This window comes from Oncorhynchus nerka, linkage group LG27, assembly GCF_034236695.1.
Source record: "Oncorhynchus nerka isolate Pitt River linkage group LG27, Oner_Uvic_2.0, whole genome shotgun sequence".
Taxonomy (NCBI): Eukaryota; Metazoa; Chordata; class Actinopteri; order Salmoniformes; family Salmonidae; genus Oncorhynchus; species Oncorhynchus nerka.
The window spans coordinates 92,432,384-92,446,782 of record NC_088422.1 but is presented as its reverse complement, the minus strand read 5'-3'; the positions used below and the strand labels follow the sequence as shown (position 1 = coordinate 92,446,782).

Genomic DNA, 14,399 nt, shown 5'->3' with positions numbered 1-14,399 from the left:
GTTAGTCCCCTCGTCTGGTACAGTATGTCCCCCTCGTCTGGTACAGTAAGTCCCCCGTGTCTGGTGCAGTATGTCCCCCCGTGTGTCCCCCGTGGGTACAGTATGTCCCCCGTGTCTGGTACAGTATGTCCCCCCGTGTCTGGTACAGTATGTCCCCCCGTGTCTGGTACAGTAAGTCCCCCGTGTCTGGTACAGTAAGTCCCCCGTGTCTGGTACAGTAAGTCCCCCCGTGTCTGGTACAGTTAGTCCCAGTCTCTGGTACAGTTAGTCCCAGTCTCTGGTACAGTAAGTTCCCCCGTGTCTGGTACAGTAAGCCCCCCGTGTCTGGTACAGTAAGTCCCCCCGTGTCTGGTACAGTAAGTCCCCCCGTGTCTGGTACAGTAAGTCCCCCCGTGTCTGGTACAGTAAGTCCCCCCCGTGTCTGGTACAGTAAGTCCCCCCGTGTCTGGTACAGTAAGTCCCCCCGTGTCTGGTACAGTAAGTCCCCCCCGTGTCTGGTACAGTAAGTCCCCCCGTGTCTGGTACAGTAAGTCCCCCCGTGGTCTGGTACAGTAAGTCCCCCGTGGTCTGGTACAGTAAGTCCCCCCGTGGTCTGGTACAGTAAGTCCCCCCGTGTCTGGTACAGTAAGTCCCCCCGTGTCTGGTACAGTAAGTCCCCCGTGGTCTGGTACAGTAAGTCCCCCAGTAAGTCTGGTACAGTAAGTCCCCCCGTGTCTGGTCCAGTTAGTCCCCCCGTCTCTGGTACTGTAAGTCCCCCTGTGTCTGGTCCAATATGTCCCCTGTGTCTTGTACAGTATGTCCCCGTCTCTGGTCCAGTATGTCCCCCCGTGTCTGGTACAGTATGTCCCCCCGTGTCTGGTACAGTGTGTCCCCCCGTGTTTCTGGTACATTATGTCCCCCTGTGTCTGGTACAGTTAGTCCCCCTGTTCTGGTACAGTATGTCCCCCTATGTCTGGTACAGTTAGTCCCCCCCGTGGTCTGGTACAGTTAGTCCCCCCCGTGGTCTGGTACAGTTAGTCCCCCCTGTGGTCTGGTACAGTAAGTCCCCCGTTGTCTGGTACAGTAAGTCCCCGTTGTCTGGTACAGTAAGTCCCCCGTGTCTGGTACAGTAAGTCCCCCGTGTCTGGTACAGTAAGTCCCCCGTGTCTGGTACAGTAAGTCCCCCGTGTCTGGTACAGTTAAGTCCCCCTCGTCTGGTACAGTTAGTCCCCCTCGTCTGGTACAGTTAGTCCCCCTCGTCTGGTACAGTTAGTCCCCCTCGTCTGGTACAGTTAGTCCCCCTCGTCTGGTACAGTTAGTCCCCCTCGTCTGGTACAGTTAGTCCCCCTCGTCTGGTACAGTTAGTCCCCCTCGTCTGGTACAGTTAGTCCCCCTCGTCTGGTACAGTATGTCCCCCTCGTCTGGTACAGTATGTCCCCCTCGTCTGGTACAGTATGTCCCCCTCGTCTGGTCCAGTTAGTCCCCCTCGTCTGGTCCAGTATGTCCCCCTCGTCTGGTACAGTAAGTCCCCCTCGTCTGGTACAGTAAGTCCCCCTCGTCTGGTACAGTATGTCCCCCCCTGTGTCTGGTACAGTTAATCCCCCCGTGGTCTGGTACAGTTAGTCCCCCCCTGTGGTCTGGTACAGTAAGTCCCCCGTGGTCTGGTACAGTTATATCCCCTGTGTCTGGTACAGTTAGACCCCCTCTCTACAAGGTATAATATTGTGTCCTCTTTTTTTCCCACCTCTTTTCCCCCATCATAGGTTGCTATCCCCGTGGTCTCTGTGAGGCTGGTAAAGAAGCACAAAACAGCAGGTCTGGTGCCCAACGGCCTAGCCATCACCACAGATACCAGTCAGAAGGTGAGCGTTAGCCTCTTAGCGCCTCTGGGCACAGTGAATGGGTGTTTCCATGTTTCCACTAACTGGCATTAGTGCCGCACCACGTTCTTTCCACCAAGCATAGGTAGGTGGAAAATAAACAACACCTCATGCAAACATGCTAAGCTAGTGCAAGTCAGCGCATGGTTCGGTAACACTGAAAGGGTGTCAAGGTCGCAGTCTATTTTGGTAGTGTCCCTTCTTGGTTCCTCTCCAGTGTGTGAACGGTTCACCTGCCTGCTCCTTTACATTGGAGCAAATGTCTGGAAAATGTTTCTTATTACTCTGTAATCTTAAATGTGTTGTGAAATCTGTTGTGAATGTAATGTGATGTTTTTAAAATGGTATAACTGCCTTAATTTAGCTGGACCCCAGGAAGAGTAGCAGCAAATGGGGATCCATAATAAATACAAATCTTTGATTTCTGATATTTTATGACTGTCTATTGTCTGGTAAGTGATTTAAGGATTCCTACTCTCTCGTTGAAAATGAATTATGAAAGAGTGGTGTTTTCAGTAGAGGTACAGTACAGCCACCATGTAAGAGGAATGGAGTATCACTATTGAAATATCCGATGTCAGTGTACTAGATTAAGCCATAATCTGTCAAATATAAATCCCTGGTAGATTGAGTTACTGTTCACAATATCTATTTAGAGAAAATTGCATTCCTGGTAATGAGTTGATGTCCTAATGGATCTTATAAATGTTCCTGACATGGGGTTTTATGAGGACATGATGAAATGCTTAATACGTGTTTACATGTGTGCATGCATGAGTGTGAGCGTACGTGAGTGTGTATGCTTTCATTCACATTTGAATTGGCTAATGCTCTTTCTCTCCCTTGCTCTCTCCCTCGCTCTCCCTCACTCTCCCCCTCGCTCTCCCTCACTCTCCCCCTCGCTCTCCCTCACTCTCCCCCTGTCCGTCCGTCCTGCAGTATGTCTTTGTGTCTCTGCTGTCCAGGGACAGTGTGTATGATGTGCTCCGGAGGATCTGCACACACCTTCAGGTCAGAGAACACACTCACCCACACACACACACACACACACAACCACACACACACATTCAGGTCAGAGAACACACACACACTCACCCACACACACACAACCACACACACACCTTCAGGTCAGAGAACACACTCACCCACACACACACCTTCAGGTCAGAGAACACACTCACCCACATACACACACACATATCCAGGTCAGAGAACACACACACTCACTCACCCACACACACACAACTACACACACTGGCTACCACTACACACACATCCAGGTCAGAGAACACACACACTCACCCAAACACACACACATCTACCACTGAACCAGCTCACTCCCACATCATCAGGTCTATAAGCCTTAAAAGTGTACAGACTGTAAAATAGTGTACTGAATATTTCCCATATCTCATCGTTCCCTCTCCAGGTCAATGGGAAGAGTCTGAGCTTGAAACACTACATGGAGGTTCCCCATACCTTATCTCTGGTAAGTAAGCTTAGAACACTGGCCCCTCACTCCAGACTGATCCATTTCTCTTATTGGTTAGAGCATTGACCAACTCCAGACTGATCCCTGTCTCTTATTGGTTAGAACATTGACCAACTCCAGACTGATCATTGTCTCTTATTGGTTAGTATATTGACCAACTCCAGACTGATCCCTGTCTGTTATTGTTTAGAATATTGACCAACTCCAGACTGATCAACTCCAGACTGATCATTGTCTCTTATTGGTTCGAATATTGACCAACTCCAGACTGATCCCTGTCTCTTATTGGTTAGAACATTGACCAACTCCAGACTGATCCATGTCTCTTATTGGTTAGAACATTGACCAACTCCAGACTGATCCCTGTCTCTTATTGGTTAGAACATTGGCCAACTCCAGACTGATCATTGTCTCTTATTGGTTAGAAGATTGACCAACTCCAGACTGATCATGGTCTCTTATTGGTTAGAGCATTGACCAACTCCAGACTGATCCCTGTCTCTTATTGGTTAGAACATTGACCAACTCCAGACTGATCATGGTCTCTTATTGGTTAGAACATTGACCAACTCCAGACTGATCCCTGTCTCTTATTGGTTAGAACATTGACCAACTCCAGACTGATCCCTGTCTCTTATTGGTTAGAACATTGGCCAACTCCAGACTGATCATTCTCTTATTGGTTAGAATATTGGCCAACTCCAGACTGATCCCTGTCTCTTATTGGTTAGAATATTGACCAACTCCAGACTGATCCCTGTCTCTTATTGGTTAGAACATTGACCAACTCCAGACTGATCCCTGTCTCTTATTGGTTAGAATATTGGCCAACTCCAGACTGATCCCTGTCTCTTATTGGTTAGAATATTGACCAACTCCAGACTGATCCCTGTCTCTTATTGGTTAGAACATTGACCAACCATAATGTACAACATGAATCACATTATTATTATGAATAGTACTGACGTCAAATGGGAGAACCAAGGACACGGGTGGTTCCTAATGTTGTAAGAATCTCGCTAGTGTTTACAGAACAACTGGTTCTGCGAGATTAGGATCAGGATTTCCAATTGTAACAGTAAGCATCTGTAACAAAATGGATGACTGCAGTATAGACGTTATTATGAGTACATGTTGCATGGATTGCTAAGGCATAAGAATATGAAAGTGTGTATTGTTATTTTAGATGTAGACGTACCTGTCTATTAATGCTATGTATCATATCATTTTATGTAGTTCTGTCCTTCAGCTGTAATTGTCTAACAATGTTATGTATTATGTCAACGGGGAGCAACTGTGTCCCTTAATGATGAATTCAGATTTTATGTGGCCCCCACCCACATCAAAGTTGCCCATCCCTGGTCTACTTGATTTCTGGATTTAGTCAATGTATTATTTAATGTCTTAGTTAATGTCTTAGTTAATGTCTTAGTTTAACGTCTTAGTTAACGTCTTAGTTAATGGCTTGTGATGAATAACGCAGGAACTACAGTATTTAAAAAGATAACGATATTTTCAGAATCTCCATTATTGGGGTAATGCCTGTGTCATAACCTATAAGACATGTTTGGGGTAACGCCTGTGTCATAACCTATAAGACATGTTTGGGGTAACGCCTGTGTCATAACCTATAAGACATGTTTGGGGTAACGCCTGTGTCATAACCTATAAGACATGTTTGGGGTAACGTCTGTGTCATAACCTATAAGACATGTTTGGGGTAACGTCTGTGTCATAACCTATAAGACATGTTTGGGGTAACGTCTGTGTCATAACCTATAAGACATGTTTGGGGTAACGTCTGTGTCATAACCTATAAGATGTTTGGTGTAACGTCGGTGTCATAACCTATAAGACATGTTTGGGGTAACGCCTGTGTCATAACCTATAAGACATGTTTGGTGTAACCTCTGTGTCATAACCTATAAGACATGTTTGGTGTAACGTCTGTGTCATAACCTATAAGACATGTTTGGGGTAACGTCTGTGTCATAACCTATAAGGCATGTTTGGAGTAACGTCTGTCTCATAAGCTATAAGACATTCTGTTTTTCCTTGTGTTGCTGCTCCTCCACTAAACACAGAACCATTAGCAGTGCTGTGCTTTGTGTCAAATTGATTCTCTACTGAAATAACATCTATTAGCCTGTGGTTAAGATAAGAAGTCTGTTGTGGTTAACAAGGAAATGGCCGGTCTGTATATCAAGCTTACTTACAAGCTATAAAGCTGTACCATCTACAATCTGAGTCTGTAATTGCAGTCATTCGAATGCAGCTGTTACATTGAAAATAACTAAACCAAAACAGAAAGGATGTGTGTGTGTCCTACTGCTGTGTCCCACCTGCTGTCCTACTGCTGTGTTCCACCTGCTGTCCTACTGCTTTGTCCTACTGCTGTGTCCCACCTGCTGTCCTACTGCTGTGTCCCACCTGCTGTCCTACTGCTGTGTTCCACCTGCTGTCCTACTGCTGTGTTCCACCTGCTGTCCTACTGCTGTGTTCCACCTGCTGTCCTACTGCTTTGTCCTACTGCTGTGTTCCACCTGCTGTCCTACTGCTTTGTCCTACTGCTGTGTCCCACCTGCTGTCCTACTGCTGTGTTCCACCTGCTGTCCTACTGCTGTGTTCCACCTGCTGTCCTACTGCTTTGTCCTACTGCTGTGTTCCACCCGCTGTCCTACTGCTGTGTTCCACCTGCTGTCCTACTGCTGTGTTCCACCTGCTGTCCTACTGCTTTGTCCTACTGCTGTGTTCCACCCGCTGTCCTACTGCTGTGTTCCACCTGCTGTTCTACTGCTTTGTCCTACTGCTGTGTTCCACCCGCTGTCCTACTGCTGTGTCCTACTGCTACCCTATTATAGTCTAAAAATGAATAATCACAATCGTAATAAATAATGAATGTTTTTCTAAAGTGTATGTACTGTATTTGTTATGAATCAATATCCATATGTAACCTTGTCTCTAGATATGTAAGAGTAGGCTGACCCAAGTCTGCCATGGCCATGCCCCTCTGTGACCTTCAACAATGACCTTATCAATGACTTCCTGGAAAAAATGGAAGTAATCAATATTTGGTCCATTGTCGTCTGACTCTTACTCTGTCTCAATGACTATTCTCCTGCGTGGGCCCACACGATGCAGCCATCTTGTATGACAGTTGACCTTCGTAACATCTGAATGTAATGGCCGTAATATGTATTAATAATGTCTAATTCATATGTCATAGGTTGATTATGGATGGATATAGGTATGTTCAGTACTAGTCAAAAGCTTTAGACCGCCTACTCATTCAAGGGTTTTTCTTTATTTTTACTATTTTCTACATTGTAGAATAATAGTGAAGACATCAAACTATGAAATAACACATGGAATCATGTAGTAACCAAAAAAGTGTTAACAAATAAATAAATAAAAATTATATTTGAGATTCTTCAATGTAGCCACCCTTTGCCTTGATGACAGCTTTGCACACTCTTGATATTCTCTCAACCAGCTTCATGAGGTAGTCACCTGGAATGCATTTCAATTAACAGGTGTGCCTTGCTAAAAGTTAATTTGTGGAATTTCTTTCCTTCTTAATGCCTTTGAGCCAATCAGTTGTGTTGTGAGAAGGTAGGGGTGGTATATAGTCTTATGTGGTAGAAGACCAAGTCCATATTCTGGCAAGAACATCTCAAATAAGCAAAGAGAAAGACAGTCCATCATTACTTTAAGACATGAAGGTCAGTCAGTCCGAAAAGTTTCAAGAACTTTGAATGTTTCTTCAAGTGCAGTCGCAAAAACCATCCAGCGCTATGATGAAACTGGCTCTGATGAGGACCACCACAGGAAAGGAAGACCCAGAGTTACCTCTGCTGCAGAGGATAAGTTCATTAGTTACCAGCCTCAGAAATCAGCAATTAACTGCACCTCAGATTGCACCTCACAGAGTTCAAGTAGCAGACACATCTCAACATCAGCTGTTCAGAGGTGACTGTGTCAATCAGGCCTTCATGGTCAAATTTCTGCAAAGAAACCACTACTAAAGGACACCAATAAGAAGAAGAGACTTGATTGGGCCAAGAAACATGAGCAATTGACATTAGACCGGTGGAAATCTGTCATTTGGTCTGATGAGTCCAAATTTGAGATTTTTGGTTCCAACCGCCGTGTCTTTGTGAGACGCAGAGAATGTGAACGGATGATCTCCACATGTGTGGTTCCCAAGGTTGAAGCATGGAGGAGGAGGTGTGATGTGTGGGGGTGCTTTGCTGGTGACACTGGTGAGTTAATTAGAATTCAAAGCACACTTAACCAGCATGGCTATCACAGCATTCTGCAATGATACGCCATCCCATCTGGTTTGCGCTTAGGGGGAATGTCATTTGTTTTTCAACAGGACAATATCCCAACACACCTCCAAGCTGTGCAAGGGCTATTTGACCAAGAAAAAGAGCGATGGAGTGCTGCATCAGATGACCTCGCCTCCACAATCACCCGACTTCAACACAATTGAGATGGTTTGGGATGAGTTGGACCACAGAGTGAAGGAAAAGCAGCCAACAAGTGCTTAGCATATGTGGGAACTCCCTCAAGACTGTTGGAAAAGCATTCTAGGTGACTACCTCATGAAGCTGGTTGAGAGAATGCAAAGCTGCCATTAAGGCAAAAGGTGACTACTTTGACAAATATAAAATATATTTAGATTTTTTTAGCAATTTTTTTGTTGCTACATGTGTTATTTGATAGTTTTGATGTCTTCACTATTATTCTAAAATGTAGAAAATAGTAAAAAAACCTTGAATGACCAGGTGTGTCCACATTTTTGACGGTTACTGTAGATAAACTGTACAGCATTGAGAGAGTGGAACACTTTCTTTCCTGAAGATTTGGTCCATTCAGATCAATTATGCCTCGCACATCTCTGATTCACAGGGGTTGGGTTAAATGCGGAGGACACATTTCAGTTGAGTACATTCAGTTGGACAACTGACTAGGTATCCTCCTTTCCTTTCTATACCTCCAGGATGAATTCCCGGTGGCGGATGAGTTCCCAGGGGCGGATGAGTATCCTCCGGTGCTGAAGTGGAGGAGAAAACCCTCTGTGGTGTCCGTGTCTTCGTCCCTCCCTGACCTCCTGGGTAGCTCCACCGGTGGCCTGACTGTGGTGGACTCCTCCTTCCAGACAGACCAGCCTCTGGAAGGTGAGAAGGGAGGACAACCTGGACCAACATTGGTTTATGCTGTATTATAGCCAACTCTTGTTTGGCATGAGAATGACCGTAGGGGTTTGGCAAGACGACAAAAACAGATCTGGGACCAGGCTAGGGACAACCTGGTTGTCGTGTATTTAATTTCACAAAGGATGACAAACTGACAGATACAATGGCGAACACAGCATTTCTCATGAATTGCATAATATCATAATAGCCATGTCTATTGAGGCTATGCCACATGAGGTGAGCGCTGCCTTTTGTCTGGTGCATTAAGAGATTGGAGGTGTTCAGCTTTGTCCACTCCTGGCCGGAGTTATCCATTGATGTTAGCCGGCGGGGGCTGAGCCATCACATGTTTGCAGAATGTTCAAATCCCTGATTATATGTAGGAGGGGAACTGGGAAGGGAGTTGTGTTTGGATGGGCACAACCCTCTGATGCAGTACAGGATTAAGCACCAAATGGAGATTTTAGCATGTGGGGACTTGTTCTGCCCTACTACTGTGCCCTGCTACTGTGTCCTGCTACTGTACCCTACTGAACCCTGCTACTGTGCCCTACTGAACCCTACTACTGTACCCTACTGCTGTGTCCTACTGCTGTGTCCTACTGCTGTGTCCTACTACTGTGTCCTACTACTGTGTCCTACTGCTGTGCCCTACTGAACCCTGCTCCTGTGCCCTACTGAACCCTACTCCTGTGCCCTACTAAACCCCGCTACTGTACCGTACAAACTGTGCCCTATGACTGTATCCTACTACGGAACCCTACAACTGTGCCCTACTATACCCTACTCCTGAACCCTACTCCTGTGCCCTACTAAACCCTGTTACTGTACCGTACAAACTGTGCCCTACGACTGTATCCTACTACGGAACCCTACAACTGTGCCCTACTGAACCCTACTACTGTACCCTACCACTGTGCCCTACTACTCTGTACCCTACTACTGTGCCCTACTGAACCCTACTACTGTGCCCTACTGAACCCTACTACTGTACCCTACTGAACCCTACTACTGTACCTTACAAACTGTACCCTACTGCTGTACCCTACAAACGGTACCCTACTGCTGTACCCTACTGAACCCTACTACTGTACCCTACTGAACCCTACTACTGTGCCCTACTGTACCCTACAAACGGTACCCTACTGCTGTACCCTACTGAACCCTACTGCTGTATCCTACTGCAGTACCCTACTACTGTACCCTACTGCTGTACCCTACAAACGGTACCCTACTGCTGTACCCTACTGAACCCTACTACTGTGCCCTACTGTACCCTACTGCTGTACCCTGCTGCTGTACCCTGCTGCTGTACCCTACTGCTGTACCCTACTGCCGTACCCTCCTGCCCCACCCTACTGCCGTACCCTACTGCTGTACCCTACTGCTGTACCCTACTGCTGTACCCTACTACTGTACCCTACTGTACCCTACTGCTGTACCCTACTGCTGTACCCTACTGCTGTACCCTCCTGCCCCACCCTACTGCTGTACCCTACTACTGTACCCTACTGAACCCTACTACTGTGCCCTACTGTACCCTACAAACGGTACCCTACTGCTGTACCCTACTGAACCCTACTGCTGTATCCTACTGCAGTACCCTACTACTGTACCCTACTGCTGTACCCTACAAACGGTACCCTACTGCTGTACCCTACTGAACCCTACTACTGTGCCCTACTGTACCCTACTGCTGTACCCTGCTGCTGTACCCTACTGCTGTACCCTACTGCCGTACCCTCCTGCCCCACCCTACTGCTGTACCCTACTGCTGTACCCTACTGCTGTACCCTACTACTGTACCCTACTGTACCCTACTGCTGTACCCTACTACTGTACCCTACTGCTGTACCCTACTGCTGTACCCTACTGCTGTACCCTCCTGCCCCATCCTACTGCTGTACCCTACTGCTGTACCCTACTACTGTACCCTACTGCTGTACCCTACTGTACCCTACTGCTGTACCCTACTACTGTACCCTACTACTGGCTACATTTAGATGATCTGAAAGAGACATGGGTAAACTGCCCAGTTATACAGTACATAACACTACTATTGTCTCATAATTGTGATGTCTGTATTGGGGGGGAGACCAAAAAGAAGACCAAATATTATATCTGTTTGGTCTTCTTGAGGTCAATTTGCGGTCTACAAATGATTAGTCATTATGTTCCAGCCCCCTGACCATCCGCTGAAGAAGAAATGGTCCCGTGGCTAAATGTAGTTGATGATCCCTGATATAGGACAGTCTGCCTCTACCTCTCATCTACTGCATATGGTGCATATTGTCATAGTGGACTTTTTCCACATTTCATATGTGTTTAAGATGTGTTTACTATGACGTAACTGTCTGGGGTTGCATAAGAGTTGGAAAACCTGAGTGTAGATTGATCAAATAAAAAATTTGACCCACTTGCATACATACAATACTTTTGCACAGCCAGATGTGGTCAAATATATATTAGCTTCCTTGCACTTTACAATGAAGTGCAATGGAGCAGAATGTGGCACCTGCAACTTACCACAATATATTGATGGCATCTGTAAGCAACAATACACTATCTACTATGTAGTCTATTAGATGGCTATATTAATGTGTGTGTGCGTGTGTTGTAGACCGGGGCTTAGAGACAGAGAAGATCCAACTAACAGAGCCTGTTCCAGAGCTGGGCCCGATGGAATATCAGCTTCTCAAGTTCTTCATCATACTGTAACTATTTCCATGCCCCACAACTGGCTTCGAACACCTTGTGTTGTTGGATAAATATACATTCATTGGCAGCATTATGCTCAACATTTTGTTGTCTGATTTTTATCTGTGGAATCCAATCTGAACAAGGCCTAATTTAATATTCTAAAATAGATATGATCACAAACAAATCCAGTTATACCTCCACCTAGTGTACACACACACTTGGTACATCCAATAAACCTTATCGTCCATTACTTCAGAATCATCCTCCTCATCCTGTCTTCCTGTTACCTGGCCTTCCGTGTCTGCAGCCTGGAGCACCAGCTGTCCTTCCTCAACAACCCAACACGCCCCCCCCGAGAGAGGTGAGATGGGGCCAGACTAACTTTAGCCAAGTGTGTGTGTAACTTTTGATTTAACTGTTTTGTCATTCTGTTGTATACTACTGCTAATAATAATAGTAATAATAATAATGATAAACTGTTAAGTTTATTAAATTAGGATTCCACCCTCAGAAAATCCTGTTCATAACTGTTACTCAAATGTCACATTTTTGGAGGGAAAGCTATTTTACTGACAATTCTATTGTCTGGTCTCTTCCTCCTAGGTAAGTGCTGCTCTGCACTGTGATCCAATACCACTTGACCGTCTCCCTTTACGGACACATTCCTCTCTGACCACCTCCAGACTATGCAAACAGACTATTTATTTTTCAGGATTTTACTTCACTGTAGACTAGAAGAGGGCAAACCCCCAACTCCACCATTTTGTTGTAGGTCAAAGACAATGGCAGGTGAAAGACAATGAGCAGGCCGATTGAAGAGCCAGAAAACTACACTCAAACCAATTGTGGATGGACTGAAAAGCCCGGGATTGGTGGAAATGGCTGGGAGTCAGGACTGGGAAGGACTCTGATTGGTGGAGGGATTGGTCTGATGGTTTTAATTGAAGATTTCATGGCCATGTTCGCCAACATTAGAGTCAACTGTGTGTTTTTTTTCCTCCTGTCAACTCAACCAGGAATGAACTACAGGACTTCAGAGAAAAGTCAAAACCAGTCATCTTTCAGAAATATATATATATATGGTACTTTCAAGGAAAGTATTTGGATGCATTAACACTGACAGTGGAAGAAGCCAATATCGTTGGCTTTACAGAATTGAAAGAAAATGCCTATATGGACTTATGAGGATCAGTCTACTATTTCAAATGTTAATCGTCATCAATGAAGTCTAACTATGTTGCCATTCTAACAGGCATGTTATTCCTGGTAAACGGTGCAATACAATTATGCAAAGTATCCAGCCTAGACCGACTTTTTAAATGTTGAAATATTGTCCTTTAACTCTGTTTGTGTTATCATGACACCACAGGTATATGTTTACCATAATGGGTAGGATGGTACTCTTTCATGTCTGAAAAATATAGTTTAGTATAACATCTTGTCCTTTGTTTTAATTTGTATAAATGCCAGTTGTCAGCTTTGTCTTGTAAGCTACCTTTAGCCAGACACAATGTGTCACAGTGAGTGATCAATCTCCGATCTAAATACTGAACACAGTCGTCTGAATGACTAAACAATGAAGACATTGACTGAAGTGAAAAATAAGAAGAGTATGTTTTCTTTATTACACTGTAAACTTAAAAGTTCAATCTGCATTTCAGTCGGGAAGAAAACTAGCCAAAGATTTATAGTCCTTTTACTCAGAATGTCTGAACAGATGCATTAGGAACAAACACACCCCACTTTGACTATTACTTATTATTATTATCTGGTCTGTTTTGGGTCTAAACACATCTGCAGCTATGTAATAGTGGTCACTGATCTTCAGTCAATGGTGAAAGAACAAACTGTCCCTGTAGACTCTGAGAAGAGATGAACCCTGAACAACCCATTACAAGACTAACACTGTACAACATAACTGTGAAGGTTACTAATAAACAGCCATTTGATCTTGAGATGGTGTCACCTTTTTGGAAAAGTCACCGACGCATGTACCAAGAGGTACTTTATATGTCCATCTCTTTTAGGGGCCAGCAGCATTACCACCCTGCATCCCACTGCTGACTTGCCTCTGAAGCTAAACAGGGTTGGTCCTGGTTGGTCCCTGGATGTGAGAACAGATGCTGCTAGAAGTGGTGTTGGAGGGCCAGTAGCAGGTTCTCTTTTCTCTGGTCTAAAAAAAATGTCCCAATGCCTCAGGGCAGTGATTGGGGACATTGCCCTGTGTAGGGTGCTGTTTTTCGGATGGGATGTTAAACCGGTTTCCTGACTCTGGTCACTAAAGATTCCACAGCCCATATTGTAAGAATAGGGGTGTTAACCCCAGTGTCCTGGCTAAATTCCCAATCTGACCTTCATACCATCATGGACACCTAATCATCCCCAGCTTCCAATTGGCTCATTCATCTCCCCTGTAATTTTCCCCAGGTCGTTGCTATAATCTGTGCATAGTCACTTTACCCTTACCTACACTTCCGTTCAAAGGTTTGGGGTCACTTAGAAATGTCCTTGCTTTTGAAAGAAATGCAATTTTTTGGTCCATTAAAATAGCATAACATTGATCAGAAATACAGTGTAGACATTTTTAATGTTGTAAATTACTATTGTAGCTGGAAACGGCAGATTAGTTTTTAATGGAATATCTACGTAGGCGTACAGAGGCCCATTATCGGCAACCATCACTCCTGTGTTCCAATGGCATGTTGTGTTAGCTAATCCAAGTTTATACATTTAAAAGGCTATTTGATCATTAGAAAACCCTTATGCGGTTATATTAGCACAGTTGAAAATTGTTGTTCCGATTAAAGAAGCCAAAATCCTGGACTTCTTTAGACTCGTTCAGTATCTGGAGCATCAGCATTTGTGGGTTCGATTACAGGCTTAAAATGTCCAGAAACAAAGACCTTTCTTCTAAAACTCGTCAGTCTATTATTATTATTTTTTTCCCCAATTTCGTGGTATCCAATTCTTTTTAGTATCTACTATCTTGTCTCATCGCTACAACTCCCGTACGGACTCGGAAGAGACGAAGGTTGAAAGTCATGCGTCCTCCGATACACAACCCAACCTAGCCGCACTGCTTCTTAACACAGCGCGCATCCAACCCGGAAGCCAGCCGCACCAATGTGCCAGAGGAAACACTGTGTA

General features: G+C 45.0%; 1 protein-coding gene across 5 annotated transcripts in view; it reads left to right on the top strand.

The window, feature by feature from the left end:
• LOC115118139 (GRAM domain-containing protein 2A-like) overlaps positions 1 to 13,207 on the top strand; it is a 40,131-nt gene extending 26,924 nt beyond the window's left edge. For all 5 annotated transcript variants that reach the window (XM_065012317.1, XM_065012321.1, XM_065012318.1 and 2 more), the window contains 7 exons: positions 1,743 to 1,841; positions 2,799 to 2,870; positions 3,289 to 3,348; positions 8,357 to 8,534; positions 11,173 to 11,266; positions 11,509 to 11,613; positions 11,856 to 13,207. In XM_065012317.1, coding sequence (XP_064868389.1) covers positions 1,743 to 1,841; positions 2,799 to 2,870; positions 3,289 to 3,348; positions 8,357 to 8,534; positions 11,173 to 11,266; positions 11,509 to 11,613; positions 11,856 to 11,859 — 612 coding nt within the window. In that variant the 3' untranslated portion in view covers positions 11,860 to 13,207. The remainder of the gene's footprint in view (positions 1 to 1,742; positions 1,842 to 2,798; positions 2,871 to 3,288; positions 3,349 to 8,356; positions 8,535 to 11,172; positions 11,267 to 11,508; positions 11,614 to 11,855) is intronic.
• Positions 13,208 to 14,399: the final 1,192 nt, after the last annotated feature.